Consider the following 15,470-nt stretch of genomic DNA (forward strand, 5'->3'; position numbering starts at 1 on the left):
TACACGACGGAAGGAAAATCTCTCTCTCAAAGGGAAAAAAAAATCGGAGCCATCATTTTCTTCAATCTTCCTCGGTTGTCCCGTATAGAATGCGGAATCTTCTTAGCGCCTATTTCTCTCGCAGAACCCTTGTCTCTCTCTACAATTTCTTCATCTGGGTCTTCCGCAATCTCCTCAAGACGTTCCCTTTGTCTCTCATCATGCCCCAATTCGACGCAGACGCCGCCGTCACCGGCGCCGGTGCATCTGCCTCGGCAGCTCCGCCGTCGGTGCCCATCTCCTTTCCGATCAAGACCTTAAAAGACCTGGAGTCTCGCTCTTACTTCGACTCCTTTCACTTCCCATTCAACCGGAGTTCTGTTCCTCTCCGGCGAAACTCCGTTGACTTGCCGGACCGTCCGAGGATTCTGGTCTGTCACGACATGAAAGGTGGGTACGTCAACGACAAGTGGGTGCAAGGGTGCGAAAACGACGGGGGTTTTGCGATATGGCATTGGTACTTGATGGACATTTTCGTCTATTTCTCACACTCTTTGGTAACTCTGCCTCCTCCATGTTGGGTCAACACTGCTCATAGACATGGCGTTAAGGTAATTTCTATTAATTTCTTTTTTTGTTTTATGTTCTAGCTTATTTGCTTTCAGAGATCCGATCTCAGTTTGTTTTCAGTCATTTGAAGGACTGCAAATGATTAGCTTTTTAAGACTTAGGAACTATGTATCAATTGCTATTTATGATAAATGTCAAAACTCTATCATATCTGATAACGAGCATTTTGATGGAAATATGAGGTTTTTTTTTTTAAAAAAAGGAATAGTATAGTAGTAGTCTTGTGCTGATAAAGAAGAGACCTTGCTTTGTACATGCTGAGGAGTTTATGCATACTGCGTTTGTTTCCTTGGCTTATGGGAACCCCCAAGGTATTGGGGACTTTCATCACAGAATGGGATGAAGGGAAAGCTATCTGCAAAGAGTTGCTCGAAACAGAGGAGTCTGCACAGATGTATGCAGAGCGGTTATCAGAACTTGCTGCTGTTCTTGGATACGATGGGTGGCTGGTGCGTATTTGCTAGCTTTTGAATGGTTTTCAGTTCTCGTCATCTTCTAAACCTCTCTTGAATGTTTTTTCTTATTACTGAATTATGTATTTCGGTTGATATGGCTGTCACTTGCAGATCAATATAGAGAATGAGATAGAAATAGGGCAGATTCCCAATCTGAAGGTATTTTTAGGCCACCTAACAAAGGTCATGCATTTGTCTGTGCCTGGGGCATTGGTTATATGGTGAGTTTTTTCAGAAAATTTTCGTCGTTTAATTACTCTTTATTCTCTTTCTAAATTCTCCGATAACATTTTACAGGTATGACAGTGTCACGGTTCACGGCCATCTCGAATGGCAAGATCAGCTGAATGAAAAGAATAAACCTTTCTTTGACATATGCGATGGCATATTCATGAACTATACGTGGAAGGTTTTCCTCTGTCTTTGTTTGTTGTTTCGACCCGTTTCTTTGTATGTCTTTTGCTTACGTATAAGTGGGCATTTTTCAGGAAGACTACCCGAAATTATCAGCTGAAGTTTCCGGAGATAGAAAATACGATGTGTATATGGGAATAGATGTTTTCGGAAGGAATACCTTTGGTGGTGGACAGTGGACTGTATGTGACCCCTAAATCCGTAAATATTTGTAATTTTTTTTTTTGCGGTTGAAGAGTGAATAACTGATAATCTTTACATGCTTAGACCAATGTTGCTCTTGACGTGCTGAAGAAAAGCGACGTATCTGCTGCTATATTTGCTCCTGGATGGGTATACGAAACCGGGCAACCACCTGATTTTCTCACAGCTCAAAATAAGTATGGTTTTCTGTTGCGGAATGATTGATTCCCTTTACCTTATATCTCATATGTTGAGGTTAATCCCCTGTTAGTATAAGATTTCACAGAATCTATCATTTCACATGTTTTCGGTTTTCAGATGGTGGTCACTTGTTGAGAAGTCATGGGGAATAGTTCAAACCTATCCGGAAGCCTTACCGTTCTACTCTGATTTCAATCGGGTGAGAATACATTCTATGGCATCCATTGGTTAGCCATGAAACTATTGAGTTTGGATATGATTCTATTTCGGTTAAGTTGTAAATCTCTCTTCTTCTTTCATTTTTCCAGGGTTTTGGGCGTCATGTTTCTCTTGGAGGTTCCCAGTTATCAGATTCTCCGTGGTACAATCTTTCTTGCCAAAGTCTTCAGGTTCACACCTTTCTCACACCTTTTTTGCTACTGCAAATCCAACGGTTACATGAAAAAACCGGTGTTTGAGTACCATGTCTGAATTTCTTGATCTGGGTTTTGTCTCGGAGCCATTTGAACTTGACTTCATTGTGTTCTTCCTGGCAGCCACTCCTTGAATTCAATGAAGAAAGTAACCCGGATACCATCCAGGTCATCGTTGAGTGAGTTTTCTGGCCCTTGACTCGTTTTTTTTTTCAACTTTTCAAGAAGGCGAAGAATAAAAAGAAAAGTATTTTGATATCTCGTTGATTAACAAAAAGTTCTGGCAAAATCTATAACGGTAAGGTCACGAATTTTCTAGTGCTCAGGAGGCATCTTTCAACGGAGGAGGGAATATCAGTTTCAGAGGAAGACTTGAAGAAGATGCAGTTTTCACAGCAAGACTCTTCAAACCACAGCTTCAGCTTTCTGATTCCCCGATTTTCGTTACCTTTTCTGTAAGTTTTTTGATTCCCCGTCTTCGAGTATATCAGCTCGATCTGCATAGAGATAGGAGATATCTTATCTGTAAAGTTTCAAGCTTCTCACTTTCAGTGATGTGAATGAGGCATTTGGAGTGGTTGCAGGTTAAGACAGAAGAGAATTCTGAATTGGGCATTCAGCTTCACTTCTCATCCCCATCACAAGAATCAAAATCCTTACTTTTGGCGCCACGACGGGGAACCGATGAATCCATTCCCGGTTTCAGCGACACATGCATACCTTTCCCCGTCTTATCATCAAAGACACCATCCGGGTGGACGATATACCATACGAGCCTCGTCATGAACGGCCACACACTGACTGAGATCTCCACATTTTGCTCTCGACATTGCAAACCCTCAACCGAGACACAGAGGCAAGAGTATTTTGCATTGCTAGGATACATCTCCATCGAAGATTCCTGTCCCGACCCAGAAAAGAACGGATCTTTCCCTCCTGCATCGTCATGGATCATTGAGGCTCGTGACGTGGAACTTGTCCCGGGCGAGTCGGAGTCAGGTTCCAGGAACTTCAGAGGAAAGCTCGAATGGAGACTGAAATGCCCAGATGAGTTCTTGTTTTCGAGGTACAATGTGTATGCAGAGAAGGGGAGGAAGAAGAAGAATAAGAAGGGTGGGCTCGGGTCGAGGAAGCTTCTAGAAGGCGAAACGGGCGAGAGAACGTTCCTAGGAACTGCCCACGTGGATGCCTTTTACATCTCGGACTTGATCATCGAACCGGGTGTGGGGGAAGTCCGGTTCAGGCTTCAAGCTTGGTCCTTTGGTGACAGTTCTTGGCAGGAGCTTGATGCTTCTCCTTACCTTCTAGTTGATTTGGAAGGTCTTTAGCTTATATGGCATTATTGCCATTATAGTGGCAATATTCATACAGTGATTTGAATAAAAGAGTGGCAACAATGAGTAACGATTATTGATGCATTGGTTGAATAAAATGGTCGGAGAAGCAATACTAGTCTGTTAATTAATCACATTATCCTATCCTCGTTCCCAATAATTTCATCTTTTTTCTTTACTTTGTTTGGTTTTGTTGCCCTTTTGATTTTACGATCACATAGCTAAAAGATTTAATTTTAAAATAATGTTTATTTTTAATGGATTTTTAATAATAAAATAAAAATTAATTAATATTATAATTTATATGTAAGATTCATGTAAAACAAATTATCTATGCTTTCTGATTTATTTGGTAAAATGATTATTATTGTTTTATTTATCAGCTTATATATATCGAATGAATTTTAATGAAGTATTTAATATAACAATTCCAAAATGCAAAACATTATTATTAACTCATGTCCATGACCCGATATATCACGAAACCAAACGTTGAATGACATTTGAAACGTTGACCAGTGGGGCCTATATCACCCGATATATCCAGAGCCACCACGAGCAGTCCACGCGCCATTTCGTGTCCGTCTACGTGTCACTTTCTCACTTCACCACATCGTCACCGTCACTCTCTCTCTTAAAGCCACCGTTCATCGTCAACTGTTTCCTAAATCTTTCTCTATAACGATGATGTTGCTCAAGGCTTCTCCGGCTATCTCTCCCTTGAATTCCGGCGTCGATGAGATTCGTCTTCCTCTGTCGTGGAAATCTTGGACTCTTCCGGTTTGCTCGAGGAAGTCACCGGGAAACGGGTTATCTGTTCGCGCGGCGAAGGGGACGAACCAACGGGCATTGACGGGCGTCGTCTTCGAGCCTTTTGAAGAGGTGAAGAAGGAGATGGATCTCGTTCCCACAGTTCCTCAGGTTTCTCTCGCTCGCCAAAAGTTCTCGGACGAGTCTGAAGCCGCGATCAATGATCAGATCAAGTAGGTCATTTGATTGTCGCTTTCTCCGTCGTATTTCAAATTTTGTTGTTTTGGATTTATCACAATCTTTGTCGAAACTTCGGGAAAATTAGTTGCTATTCAGATAGAGAACTGATCTTTCATCTTCTGACGCCCCCCTCACCCAACTTTGCTGAGATTTCACCAGAAGGTCCTACTACGGTTTGATTCATCTGTTTTGGTTTTTTATTAGGGTTACGTTTGCGATCATTGCATCACCATTGAGCCGTCTTGTGATTAATCCTCCTTCTTTGGTTTGGGTTTGATCTTGAATTTGCTTGTGATTATCTTTCTAACATCGCTTGCTTACGTACCCCATGGGATTACAGTGTGGAGTACAATGTCTCCTACATTTACCACGCCCTGTATGCCTACTTTGACAGAGACAATGTCGCTTTGAAAGGTCTCGCCAAGTAAGTTTTCTTCTCTCTCTCAGGTCATGGAACCGTTTCAGGTATTACCAAAGTTCTTTCATGTAGGTGGATTGATTGCTTTTTGTTGATAGGTTTTTCAGAGAATCGAGTGTCGAAGAGAGAGGGCATGCGGAGAAGTTCATGGAGTACCAAGTATATATCTTCACATATATTACTTTCCTGTATTCAGATGTAAGCTTCGTCGATTTCGGTTTATGGCAACATTGTAATGCTGATTGGGTTTCTGTAATTTTCAGAACAAGCGTGGTGGGAGGGTCAAGCTTCTGTCAATCCTGCCGCCATTGGCAGAGTTTGATCATGCCGAGAAAGGAGATGCCTTGTATGGTACGTTTTTCTGGTTGTGGGTGTTTCGGCATGGAAAACGCTGCAGTGAAATGCACCTTCATAGCTGCAGAATCCAATAGAATATGCATAGCCTCTAAGGTCATCCTTATTAGCTAATATTCTGATTTTCCATTTCTGTTCTGATTCAGCAATGGAGCTTGCATTGTCTCTGGAGAAATTGACGAACGAGAAGCTCTTGAAATTGCACAGGGTATAAAGACCATCATTATCTAATTCGTTTTCTTGGGACATTGTTTGGAGATTGTCAAGAAAGATGACACATTGTCAAGAAATGATCAAAACCTTTTTTGTTGGAATGACCAACAGGTGGCCATGAAGAACAACGATGTTCATCTGGTTGATTTTGTCGAAACCGAGTTTCTGGGCGAGCAGGTAAAAGCCGATAATTCCCACAACTTCTCCCCGCTCCCATGATGCTTTGCCATTAATCGCATATAATGCCCGAATTTGCGTTTGCGTGATCAGGTTGAATCCATCAAGAGAATCTCAGAGTACGTAGCTCAGTTAAGAAGAGTCGGTAAAGGTCACGGTAAGTCCTCGGGTTGGATCGTGAATAACACTTGATCTCGAATTTTGCTCAGTTAAAAAGTTTTCAAATTTTGCTATTTATACTCGTGAATAACACTTGATCTCGGATCTAATTATCCAATTTAAAACCCGATTTTCTGATTTTTTCCCCCCACGCTATAACCTGTTCCTATCGTTTGGATACCTAAATTTCGGATTACGGGTTGGATCGGTCACTCGAATTTTGTGTTATTTTTCGCCAGTTCTACTTCCTGGTAAGCTCTATTTTGGGGTTTAAGTAATTGGTCTTGTGAAATTGCAGGAGTGTGGCATTTCGATCAAATGCTTCTGGAAGAAGGAGAAGAAGCTGTGGCTTGATGATTTTGGAAGTTCAGTTCATTAGATTTGGTCTCAGAAGTTTTAAGCTTTTTCAAGTATACCTTTTTTTTTCCTTACAAAAATAAATTGGAGATCCATGAAACTAATGGAATGATCATGAATCCAGAACCCCCTGTAACATGCTGAATGATCAAATCGGCCGTTGTCTGGTATCCTCTCCGGGATCCCATAAACCCTAATATGCCGTTCTTCTTCGTTGACCCTAAACCAGACGAAAACACAAGAGTGCTGAATTTGTGGACGATTAGAGCCGTAAACGTCGTTGACTATATTCCCGACCATCACCGTGACATTGAGCTTGGTTCTCGCGAGGAGCGAGGATTTTCTGGTGACGTCCTTGCAAACACTCCAGTACATCCCGGACGGACTACTGCGGAGGAGCTCCACGCCGTCGAGCCACAAGCCGGATATGCGGTCGTACTACTCTTCGCTCGAGGCGGCTCGGATTCCGAGCATGACGGAGGACCACCGTTGCGATGCGCGGCCCGACGGCGGTGAGCGGAGGTCCATTGTTGGCGGAGGAGCACGTGCTTCCGGTGATCGGAGTAGCCGAACTGAAGAATATCTCCGGCGACGGACGGAGGCAAATACAACGGTGTCGTTTTGCACTTTTATTGTTGGGTCGTCGTGTTCTCTTACTCGAAAGGTTCTGTCACTTGCCAGGCGTACAGGTACATGGAGAAGAAGAAAGGTCATACGAAAACATCATAGTGTTCGTTGTTTGCAAGATTCAACTACGCGCCGTTCTCAAGATTCTGAAACGGCAACAATTCGGTAGGCTCGGGGGCAAATGGAGAGCTTGAGCCAAGTAGCTGTAACGTAATTCCGTTATTTGCACTGGCGTCTGTCAACGACTTGTGCTACGTGTCAGAACCTTATTGGATAATGAATAACCCGTGATCACTGTCGTGTATTTTTTAGCATTGCTCTCGGCGTGCTCCCTCTCGCTCCGTCAGTATGAACTTCTCCGTCTTCTTCCCATGGCGGGTTCATAACCTCTCTCTCTCTTTCTCTTCGCTCGTTTCTCTCTCTCTATAGACATACATAAAAAGAGTGTTGAAGCTCGTACATGCACATTTTCTCCGATTCAACTTATTCTGCGACCACCGTCGAGGCAAGGAATTGTTTCTCTGTCGTCACGAGGTAGTCTGTGAAGAAGAAACATGTTTTACTCTCACCAGCTTCTAGCTCGGAAAGCTCCACTAGGGCAAATATGGTGAGGTTTGAATTCTCGTGTTCGAACTTTTCTAATGTTTCAAGATTATGGAAGCTCTGTTTCTGTTTGAGTTCTCATCGTCTATTTTATTGAATTTCACGTCGTGAACTTCCTCAGCCGTTGTTACTTTTTAAATGGTCTCTGCGATCTGAATTGTTTGATCTCTTTTGGGGCTCTTGGACAAAAGGGTGTGATCACTGATCTATGTTTCTCTGCTTTTGTTTTTGGGTTTTCGTCAAGGATGGCCGCTACGTTGCACGCTAAGATCAATCGGAAGAAGCTCAGCAAGCTCAACATCATTAACATCTGGTGAGTCGTTCTTCTCTGCTCTGATTTTGCTGACACTAGTTTGCCGTCGGTCGGTGTTGTCTTACTTTTGGATTTCTCGCAGTGAAGAGATTTTGAATCCGTCGGTTCCAATGGCTCTCAGGCTCTCCGGGATTCTCATGGGTATTCTTCACAAACAAGCTCCTCGAATCAATCTTTCTTAGTTCTTCTCCCTTAGCTTTCCGATTGCCCAATTTGATGATCACAGTTTCTCTTCTCGTTATCAGGTGGGGTTGTAATTGTTTATGAGAGGAAAGTGAAGCTCCTGTATGGTAAGTTTTTGCGAACCCGTCGTAGATTTCGCTAGAATTTTAACTCCGGGTTTAGATTTCAATTGTTTTCTGATGATCATAAGCTAATCACAATGAATTCTCTCTTTCTCCATTCCCGGATTTTTCTGGGTTTCGTCACAAAACCAGAAGATGTAAACCGCCTTCTGGTAATATCAAAACTTCTGGATTCTCTCCTCGTTTTTTCTTTGATATCATGTTGTTATATCTCGTTGTTTGCTCTGCTTATATGAGCTTTGATTTCTCAGGTAGAAATAAACAGTGCTTGGCGCGTAAAAGCTGCTCCAGATCCAACCTTACTGCCTAAAGGAAAAACCCATGCAAGGTATTGTTGTTCTTCGTCGTCTTCTTCTTCCCTCGCTTTGTAGGATTCAATACGACTCCATTGAATAATCCGGCCGGCGAGAGAATGGCAACAAGAATATAATTATTGTTCATAAACTGAAGCCTATGTGAATTTGGTTTCACTTTACGGGTGGAGAAGAACCAGAGTAGACTGCCTATGGGGTTTTGTGTTTTCAGGAAAGAAGCTGTTACTTTGCCTGAGAATAAAGAAGCAGATTTTGAAGACATTGAACAAACCCGTAATGATTCTCACGTTCCCAATGTCATGGATTTCCATCAAACCACTTATTTTTCCATGGTAAACCAATTGATTCTTTTTGTTGTGTATTCCTTGTACTTTTGCCATTGTTTGAAAATTCGATTAAATATGTGTTGATAATATAACCTAAGCTATGAGTTAATGTAGTTAACATATCCGTTGGCTATACTTTACACATGATGATAAATCATTGATTTGTTGGCGGAGAGCATTGATCATGGACTCAAATTGTAACATACAAACGCAAAAAGAAAATTCTTTGATGGTTGACAAGAGTTTTTTTTTGTGTAATGGCTTCATGCTCTCTCTGCAGCGGTTAGATGACTTGGAGGAACCCAATATGAACCATAACCCTGGACAAGAAGATCTTGGCCAACACTTGCATCAAGGTTATTGGGAACTTTCTTGAAAATACGATATACGTTGATTCTTGAGATAATTACTCTAAGCAATTCCTCTTACACTCTCAGCTGACCCTGAAAATATCACCCTCTTTGAGTGTCATGGTTCGTACCAGGCCAACACAGATACATATGATCGCTTTGAAAGGTACATTTCTCGATAGCAGTTATATCTCTGTCTTTTCGTTTACAGATTTTTAACCAATTTTATAAAGCTGTATGAGGAGAGGCTTTAGCCATGCAATGTTTATGTTTGTTCTTTAATCCGCCTTTCTACAAAAAGCATTGTGGTTAGCTGTTCTTATCTTGATCTGTATTTCAATAACTTTTGGGATGGAATCGTAGATTTGACATTGAAGGAGATGATGAGACACAGATGAACTTTAATTCACGGGAGGGCACCAATATACCCTCAACTCTTATCCCCTCACCACCCCATCGACATCATACTCCGAGAGGTATATAATGTCCTTTTTTTTTCCTTACAAATTGCCTGCTAGTATCAAAACTATGCCACTTCATGAAGCTAATCTGTTTTGTTTGGCAAGTCGTCTTGTGAAATAATAAGGTATTAGACATAGATCTCGTAGAAGCGGTGAAGAAGATATTGAGTTATCAAGCCCTTCTAACATGATGCTTATGAGTTTATTGACTTACGTTAATAAAGCTGGACGATTTCACTAACTTCTATCCCTCTGCAGGAGATAAAGCCACAAGCCCCCAAATGTTTGCTGAGCAGCCGCTGGAGCATCAGAAGCCGGGCAGAGAAGTATTTGTTCTGTCTCTAAAAGAAACCTGAGGGGATAAAGGTCGCTCTTTTGGAAATAATCCATAATATTCTCTGTTACTTGTGAAGCAGGAACGAGATAGACAATGTCCACTGAAAAGAAAAGCAAGGAGGACAGCAGCCTCAATGATGGATTACGAGCAGACCATCATATCTGGTCATATCTACCAGTCTTGGCTCCAAGATGCTTCTGACATTATATCTAGGGGACAGAAAAAGAGAAAGGTACCAAGTTGTGATATATGGATCGGCTAAATTCATAATCGATTATGTTATACAAGCGTTTGATTTGTTGTAGGCTCAAAGAACCATCACCTCGGGAAAGAAGGTGACTAAATTGATGGATATTCCACCTACACTATTAATCGATCATTTACGTAGCAAGGGACATGATGACATTTCTTACCCGCCACCACTCCATCAGCTTTGGTCTAAAAGCACTCACCTTGTTCAAAACCCAACATCTGGTGTGTATCTATTTATATCATTGGTGTTCTATTTTCTCGTTAATCAAACTATCCGACCTTCCATATTGCCTATGCAGAAATCCATGGCCCTGGTTTTGCCCATGAACAATCAACAGGATCACCGCAGGAGAGAATGAACGATCACAATCAAACAGATCATGTAAGAAGGCATGAGAGTGTATTCTTTTCCCAGGAAGTTTACTATCAATAGAAAAAAGAACATGTTTTGGTCTTCTCTTACTGAGTTTGAGGTTTGCAGAATTTAGACAATGGGATGAACTCCCACAACAATGGCCGTCCAGCCGAAAAGTTCCGCACAAATATCACCATGGAAGATATTTCAATAGAAGACTTGATGGCTGGAGGTCAAGCCAACCTAGTACATAATGACCATACAACTGAAACTAATGTGATGATCACACCAGGCTATTCAGGTAAAAGACTTAGGCTTTCTCGTTGTCCAGAAAGTCCTGAGTATCATATTCGAGAAGATTACGATATATTCTTATTAACAAAATCTATAAATGTGATGTAATATCGATGATAATGATAACACATTTTTTTGTTTTCTTGTTGGATGAAATTTCAGGAGATGATGTGAGATCCATGCCTAGCTCGGCATCTTGGCATGCAGCCGTATCGAGTAATGCAGAGATAAACTCTAAAAGGTTTTGAGCAAAAACCGTAAATTCACGTGAAGCTAAGATCCAACAACAAAAAGCTTTAATAGATTTGTAATCCTTCCCCATGTTTTAGTAGCAGGTCGAATAAAGGGAAGCCACAATCTTCATCGGGAAAACGTAATATCGGCCTTGAACCAGTAGCTGAAGACAGATCATGGCGTCACGCTGATTTCCCCGACTTTGTTTTCGAGTTATCCACCTTCCCTGAAAAGGGCTTCACTCCCGATCGCGGTAAAAAGTTCTCGTATCTATTTCTTTAGGCAGAAACAGTCATCAGATGAAGATTTTTCACAACCTTTACATAGCTTATTTCACTGTCATGTGAACTATTGAACAGAAATACTTATTGAAACTGGACCTACACAAACTCAACACCCCGTTTACATTCACTCGGAGGAGAAGATAACCGAGAGCATCCAAAGGTAAAAAAAACAGTACATTTTTTTTGGTTTCAGTGTTTCAGGAACAGAGTTTACAGTGACAAAGTTTAAGACAAAACACAGGCAGCTGAAAACACACTTTGAAACACCTGGATCGGCGCAAGTGGAATCCCTCAACAAGCTTGCCCACGGAATGAACAGAAACGCTGCAGCTAAGCTCTTCTACCAATTCTGCGGTATGTAAATTCCTTACAACATCCATTTCCTCCCCATGGCGAAAAAAATGCGTTGAAGAACATTTCTGAGTATCCGAATTTTTACAGTTCTAGCGACTCGAGGGGTCGTAAATGTGGAGCAAAGGCATCCTTATGGGGACATTCTCATCGCTAGAGGGCCGAAAATGTGAGCTCAACTCTCGGAAAGGTCAGCTTCTTCTTCTTCTTCAAACTCCTTTGGTCTTTAGAAACTGTGTTGCCTCTCTTAGTTAAGTATCTATCCAGGCATATGATATAATCCCCACATAGATCACTCCCTCTTTTTTTTTTTATACCTTGATTCTTGAATCCAATGGTAATGGATACAAGTTTGGTTCATTTATGTTTACTTATTCTTGGTTGAACAGAGACGTATGATGCCCAGAAACTCCGTAGACTTTAGACTGTCTGAAATTTTATTTGGAACATGGAGAACTAAATATAATTGAATTTTTGTAAAATTAAATTAGACGACTTTAAATTAAATATAGTAATAATTAAAACATGATAGAAAAAAAAGAAAAAAAAATATTTTTTATTACAAACAAAAACTCAAATAGGTAGAGAAAAATAATTTGAACAGATGTGGTTTTTGTAAAATCGAAAAAATGATGTAGAGAATAAAGAGAGTTAACTCCTAATACTTTTTATCTGATTTTTGAAACAACATTCGGTTTAAGATTTTGGTTGATTGAGCAACTTATTCCCTGAAATATTTTTGGTTTGTAAAACATTAGAAATGAGATAAAATATGATGCAATCAATGGTCGTATCATATAATCTTATTTAATTAGGCTGTAATCGAACGCCAATACAGCAAAACCTTTCATGCGATTTGGAAATTATTTATTTTTATATTTTCAATATAAAATTCGATATTTGAATTAAATGTCACATGCACAGTATATACTTCAAATCAAATATTAAAAAAAAAATGCAGGAGCCATATTGTGGGCTTTTCTCAAATCACGAGAATCATCCGCTCTCTGTCCCCCTTTGCATTCTCCTCATTCATTGGCCCGTTCTCTCTGTATTTCCATTTCAATTTCAAATACGCATATAACGTTACAATCATATTATTTTTTTTGCAAATAAAAATACAATAATATTACAGCAATGATTATTGTTTTGTTCCGTATATTTATCTGTATATATGTCCTAAAATACGCCCACACAACTTTTATTTCCCGATCAATGGTACAAATATACAGGTAAATCCGATGGGTAGGAATTAAATACAAACCATAAAACTGGAATTAGATCTATAATCCAATGAGCTTTCGAAAAAAAAAATCTATATGTGTGCCTGTGGAATCTTGAAGCCTTATCTTTTTCATTTTCCTAATTAATAAAAATAATAAATGCTAACCTGAAACGGAAAAAAAAAAATTACCTTTAAAGTAATCCATGGACCGTCGTCGCCCTTATATATATAGTTCCCACTCCGGCTCTCGCTTCTCACGACAGCTATACGGACCAAAAAAAAAAATCAAAATTACTTTTTTTTTCTTCTCCGTCGTGGTCGTCGTCCTGATGTTGCCGCAGTGGTTGAAATCTCCGATAAGGATTCTCAGAATTCCGGCGACATCTCCGAGACACAGTCCTCACTTCCACTGCTCCTCGTTCAAAGACATCCACTCACTCCTCTGCGACGACGAGCCTCATCAATCCCAGCCTATCTCCCCGATCTTCCATCGGATCCGCCGCATCCGTCCTCTACCTCACCTCCCTCCGCGTCGTCCGTCGCACATTCGAAGACTGCCGCGCCGTCCGATCCATCCTCCGCAGCTTCCGAGTCCCGATCGACGAACGCGATGTCTCCATGGACTCGAACTTCCTCTGCGAGCTCATCGACGCCATGGGAGCCACCGCGAAGAAGAGACTGGCGTTGCCGGCGGTATTCGTCGGCGGTAGGTACATCGGCGGCGCCGACGAGATCAAGCGGTTGCAGGAGAGTGGCGAGCTTCAGGCCCTCATCCGCGGGCCGGCGTCCGTGCGGGTAGAGGCTAAGGTTTGCGACGGTTGCGGCGGGCTGGGATTCGTCGTGTGCGATCGGTGCCATGGGAGCAACAAGATCTACGGCGGCAAGTGTGGATTCATGGAGTGTGTATCTTGTAACGTCAATGGTCTCGTTCGTTGCTCTTCTTGCCGTCCTGTACACCGCCGTTGCACCTGATCCATGCCCCCCATTTTTTGTATTAATTTTCCAGAAAAAAAAAAAGATTTATAAAAACAAAATATATTTCCTCTTCTTCCCCCCACTTCTATTCTTGTTCCTTTTTATGGTATGATTCAATGTACATCGTTCCTGTGTATACTGGATTTGTTTGTCACTGTCGCTATAATCAATGTTCTTGCTTGATAAGATGGTAATTTTTGCTCACTCTAAAATCCAACAGAATTTAATAATGTATGATTATTTTTTTAATGGAATTTACTGGTTGGTTACGATTTTTTTAAAAAAAATTAAAAAAATAAAACATTTGTATAATATAAATTAAATTGAAAAAATTGAATGGATTAAAAAAAAAAGAAAGCCGAAATATATATCTCTACTAATAGTACTAATAGTCATGTCTCTAGATTTGGTTCTAGAGAAATAAAATAAAATTATAACAGTTGATTTATACGATGAAATATTATCAGTGAACTAAATGTACGGAATAAGTACTACTATTTATAAAAAAAAATATTTAATGGAAAACGAATAAAATATATTTTATTCAACAATTGAGCAATGAAAGCCCAAAACTGGTCACATAGACCCCAAAAAAGCCCAATATAAAGCCTCACAATTCACAAAGGCTCAGTCGCTGATTAAAATGCTTGAAAAGGGACGGAAGTATACCCACGCGCTCATAAAGCGAGTAATTACCACGCGCCAGACCCACGGAAATCGGCAGAATTTGCGAAAACCGGGAATTTCTGGGGAAAAAGGCGCGTGGGAAAGGAAAGCTGCCGGTGATGAAATTTTGGGGTTTAAATTTTAAAAAAATTTCATAACCTTTTTTTCTCCCTTTGAAAAATAATAATTGACAACATAGACCAATTGTTTTCGATTTCCTTCGAAATTAGAAACTTAGAACGTTATATGGATCGGTGTTTTTTCAAAATATAAATATAAAAAAATATACATATAATAATATCTACACAATTTCTGCACACGTCCAATTGTGAATAAAATCTAACAGAATTTCTGGACTTTTACAAAGTTTCACCTACAAATTAAATACATGTAATTAATGCTTTTCGATTGAATGTCAAAGAGTTTTTTTGTCTTAAACTATTTCTTATACAAATACCAAAATAGAAAGAAATGGAAACAAATTAAAATTACTATATATATACACACACACACACACTCCGTTGACAGAAGCGAAAAAGAAAATGGCCTTCACGTATGTATAATTATACCACGCAAGGCATGAATAATCCTTAGTCGCATTCACGTCTCTTACATTTTCTTCCACACATTATCATCTTCAAGAAAAAACATTGCATATATGTATCACTATGTGTGTATATATATATATATTCTTCTTCTCTGCATCTCCAACTTCCCAGAGAAGGAAAAAGTTCGAGAAAAGCTTCAAACTTGAAGAAATTTCAAGAAAAATGGACACCGCAGCCATGTGGACCCTCCTCCTCCTCCTTGCAGCGGCGCAATGGCCGGCGACCACGGCGGAGGGATACAGTACTCCACCGCCAGCGACCACAGGATATCCCGCCGGAAAAACGGTGGAAGCGGCGGGGGGAGGGGGGGGGG

General features: G+C 40.6%; 3 protein-coding genes across 4 annotated transcripts in view; all 3 read left to right on the top strand.

Moving 5' to 3' along the window:
- Positions 1 to 6: 6 nt before the first annotated feature.
- Positions 7 to 6,474, top strand: LOC104816686 (cytosolic endo-beta-N-acetylglucosaminidase 1). The gene is made up of 20 exons (XM_010545616.1): positions 7 to 590; positions 921 to 1,058; positions 1,176 to 1,285; positions 1,362 to 1,473; positions 1,553 to 1,660; positions 1,746 to 1,858; positions 1,980 to 2,061; positions 2,171 to 2,251; positions 2,399 to 2,454; positions 2,595 to 2,730; positions 2,860 to 3,602; positions 3,647 to 3,665; positions 4,129 to 4,592; positions 4,940 to 5,023; positions 5,116 to 5,176; positions 5,281 to 5,368; positions 5,518 to 5,579; positions 5,696 to 5,761; positions 5,855 to 5,918; positions 6,219 to 6,474. The coding sequence occupies exons 1-20, from the start codon at positions 90 to 92 to the stop codon at positions 6,272 to 6,274; spliced, it is 3,144 nt and encodes a 1,047-aa protein (XP_010543918.1). The 5' UTR covers positions 7 to 89; the 3' UTR covers positions 6,275 to 6,474.
- Positions 6,475 to 7,289: 815 nt separating this feature from the next.
- On the top strand, positions 7,290 to 12,043 carry LOC104816534 (sister chromatid cohesion 1 protein 1). 2 transcript variants are annotated; one of them, XM_010545406.1, is made up of 20 exons: positions 7,290 to 7,511; positions 7,752 to 7,820; positions 7,903 to 7,961; positions 8,066 to 8,110; positions 8,258 to 8,277; positions 8,377 to 8,453; positions 8,651 to 8,771; positions 9,046 to 9,121; positions 9,203 to 9,281; positions 9,479 to 9,591; positions 9,835 to 9,902; positions 9,993 to 10,145; positions 10,219 to 10,387; positions 10,465 to 10,547; positions 10,647 to 10,821; positions 10,977 to 11,055; positions 11,150 to 11,301; positions 11,408 to 11,492; positions 11,574 to 11,686; positions 11,774 to 12,043. In XM_010545406.1, the coding sequence occupies exons 1-20, from the start codon at positions 7,459 to 7,461 to the stop codon at positions 11,854 to 11,856; spliced, it is 1,872 nt and encodes a 623-aa protein (XP_010543708.1). In that variant the 5' UTR covers positions 7,290 to 7,458; the 3' UTR covers positions 11,857 to 12,043. The 2 variants fall into 2 exon arrangements, with proteins under 2 accessions (XP_010543708.1, XP_010543709.1); XM_010545407.1 differs by lacking the exons at positions 11,408 to 11,492; positions 11,774 to 12,043 and having other exon boundaries at positions 11,144 to 11,301; positions 11,526 to 11,667.
- Positions 12,044 to 15,096: 3,053 nt separating this feature from the next.
- Positions 15,097 to 15,470, top strand: part of LOC104816535 (non-classical arabinogalactan protein 30-like) — a 1,639-nt gene continuing 1,265 nt past the window's right edge. The window contains exon 1 of the mRNA XM_019202845.1: positions 15,097 to 15,408. Coding sequence (XP_019058390.1) covers positions 15,218 to 15,408 — 191 coding nt within the window. The 5' untranslated portion in view covers positions 15,097 to 15,217. The remainder of the gene's footprint in view (positions 15,409 to 15,470) is intronic.

Source organism: Tarenaya hassleriana, unplaced genomic scaffold (assembly GCF_000463585.1).
Source record: "Tarenaya hassleriana unplaced genomic scaffold, ASM46358v1 Cleome25, whole genome shotgun sequence".
Lineage (NCBI taxonomy): Eukaryota > Viridiplantae > Streptophyta > Magnoliopsida > Brassicales > Cleomaceae > Tarenaya > Tarenaya hassleriana.

What these genes read in the sequence shown, in the direction of transcription:
- LOC104816686 (XM_010545616.1), top strand. Translation starts at nt 90, where the DNA reads ATGCGGAATCTTCTTAGCGCCTATTTCTCTCGCAGAACCCTTGTCTCT. An exon ending in TTGGATACGATGGGTGGCTG is followed by an intron (nt 1,059 to 1,175) that starts GTGCGTATTTGC and finishes TGTCACTTGCAG; the next exon opens with ATCAATATAGAGAATGAGAT. An exon ending in TTTCTTGCCAAAGTCTTCAG is followed by an intron (nt 2,252 to 2,398) that starts GTTCACACCTTT and finishes TCTTCCTGGCAG; the next exon opens with CCACTCCTTGAATTCAATGA.
- LOC104816534 (XM_010545406.1), top strand. Translation starts at nt 7,459, where the DNA reads ATGTTTTACTCTCACCAGCTTCTAGCTCGGAAAGCTCCACTAGGGCAA. An exon ending in CTCAACATCATTAACATCTG is followed by an intron (nt 7,821 to 7,902) that starts GTGAGTCGTTCT and finishes GATTTCTCGCAG; the next exon opens with TGAAGAGATTTTGAATCCGT. An exon ending in TGGCCAACACTTGCATCAAG is followed by an intron (nt 9,122 to 9,202) that starts GTTATTGGGAAC and finishes TTACACTCTCAG; the next exon opens with CTGACCCTGAAAATATCACC.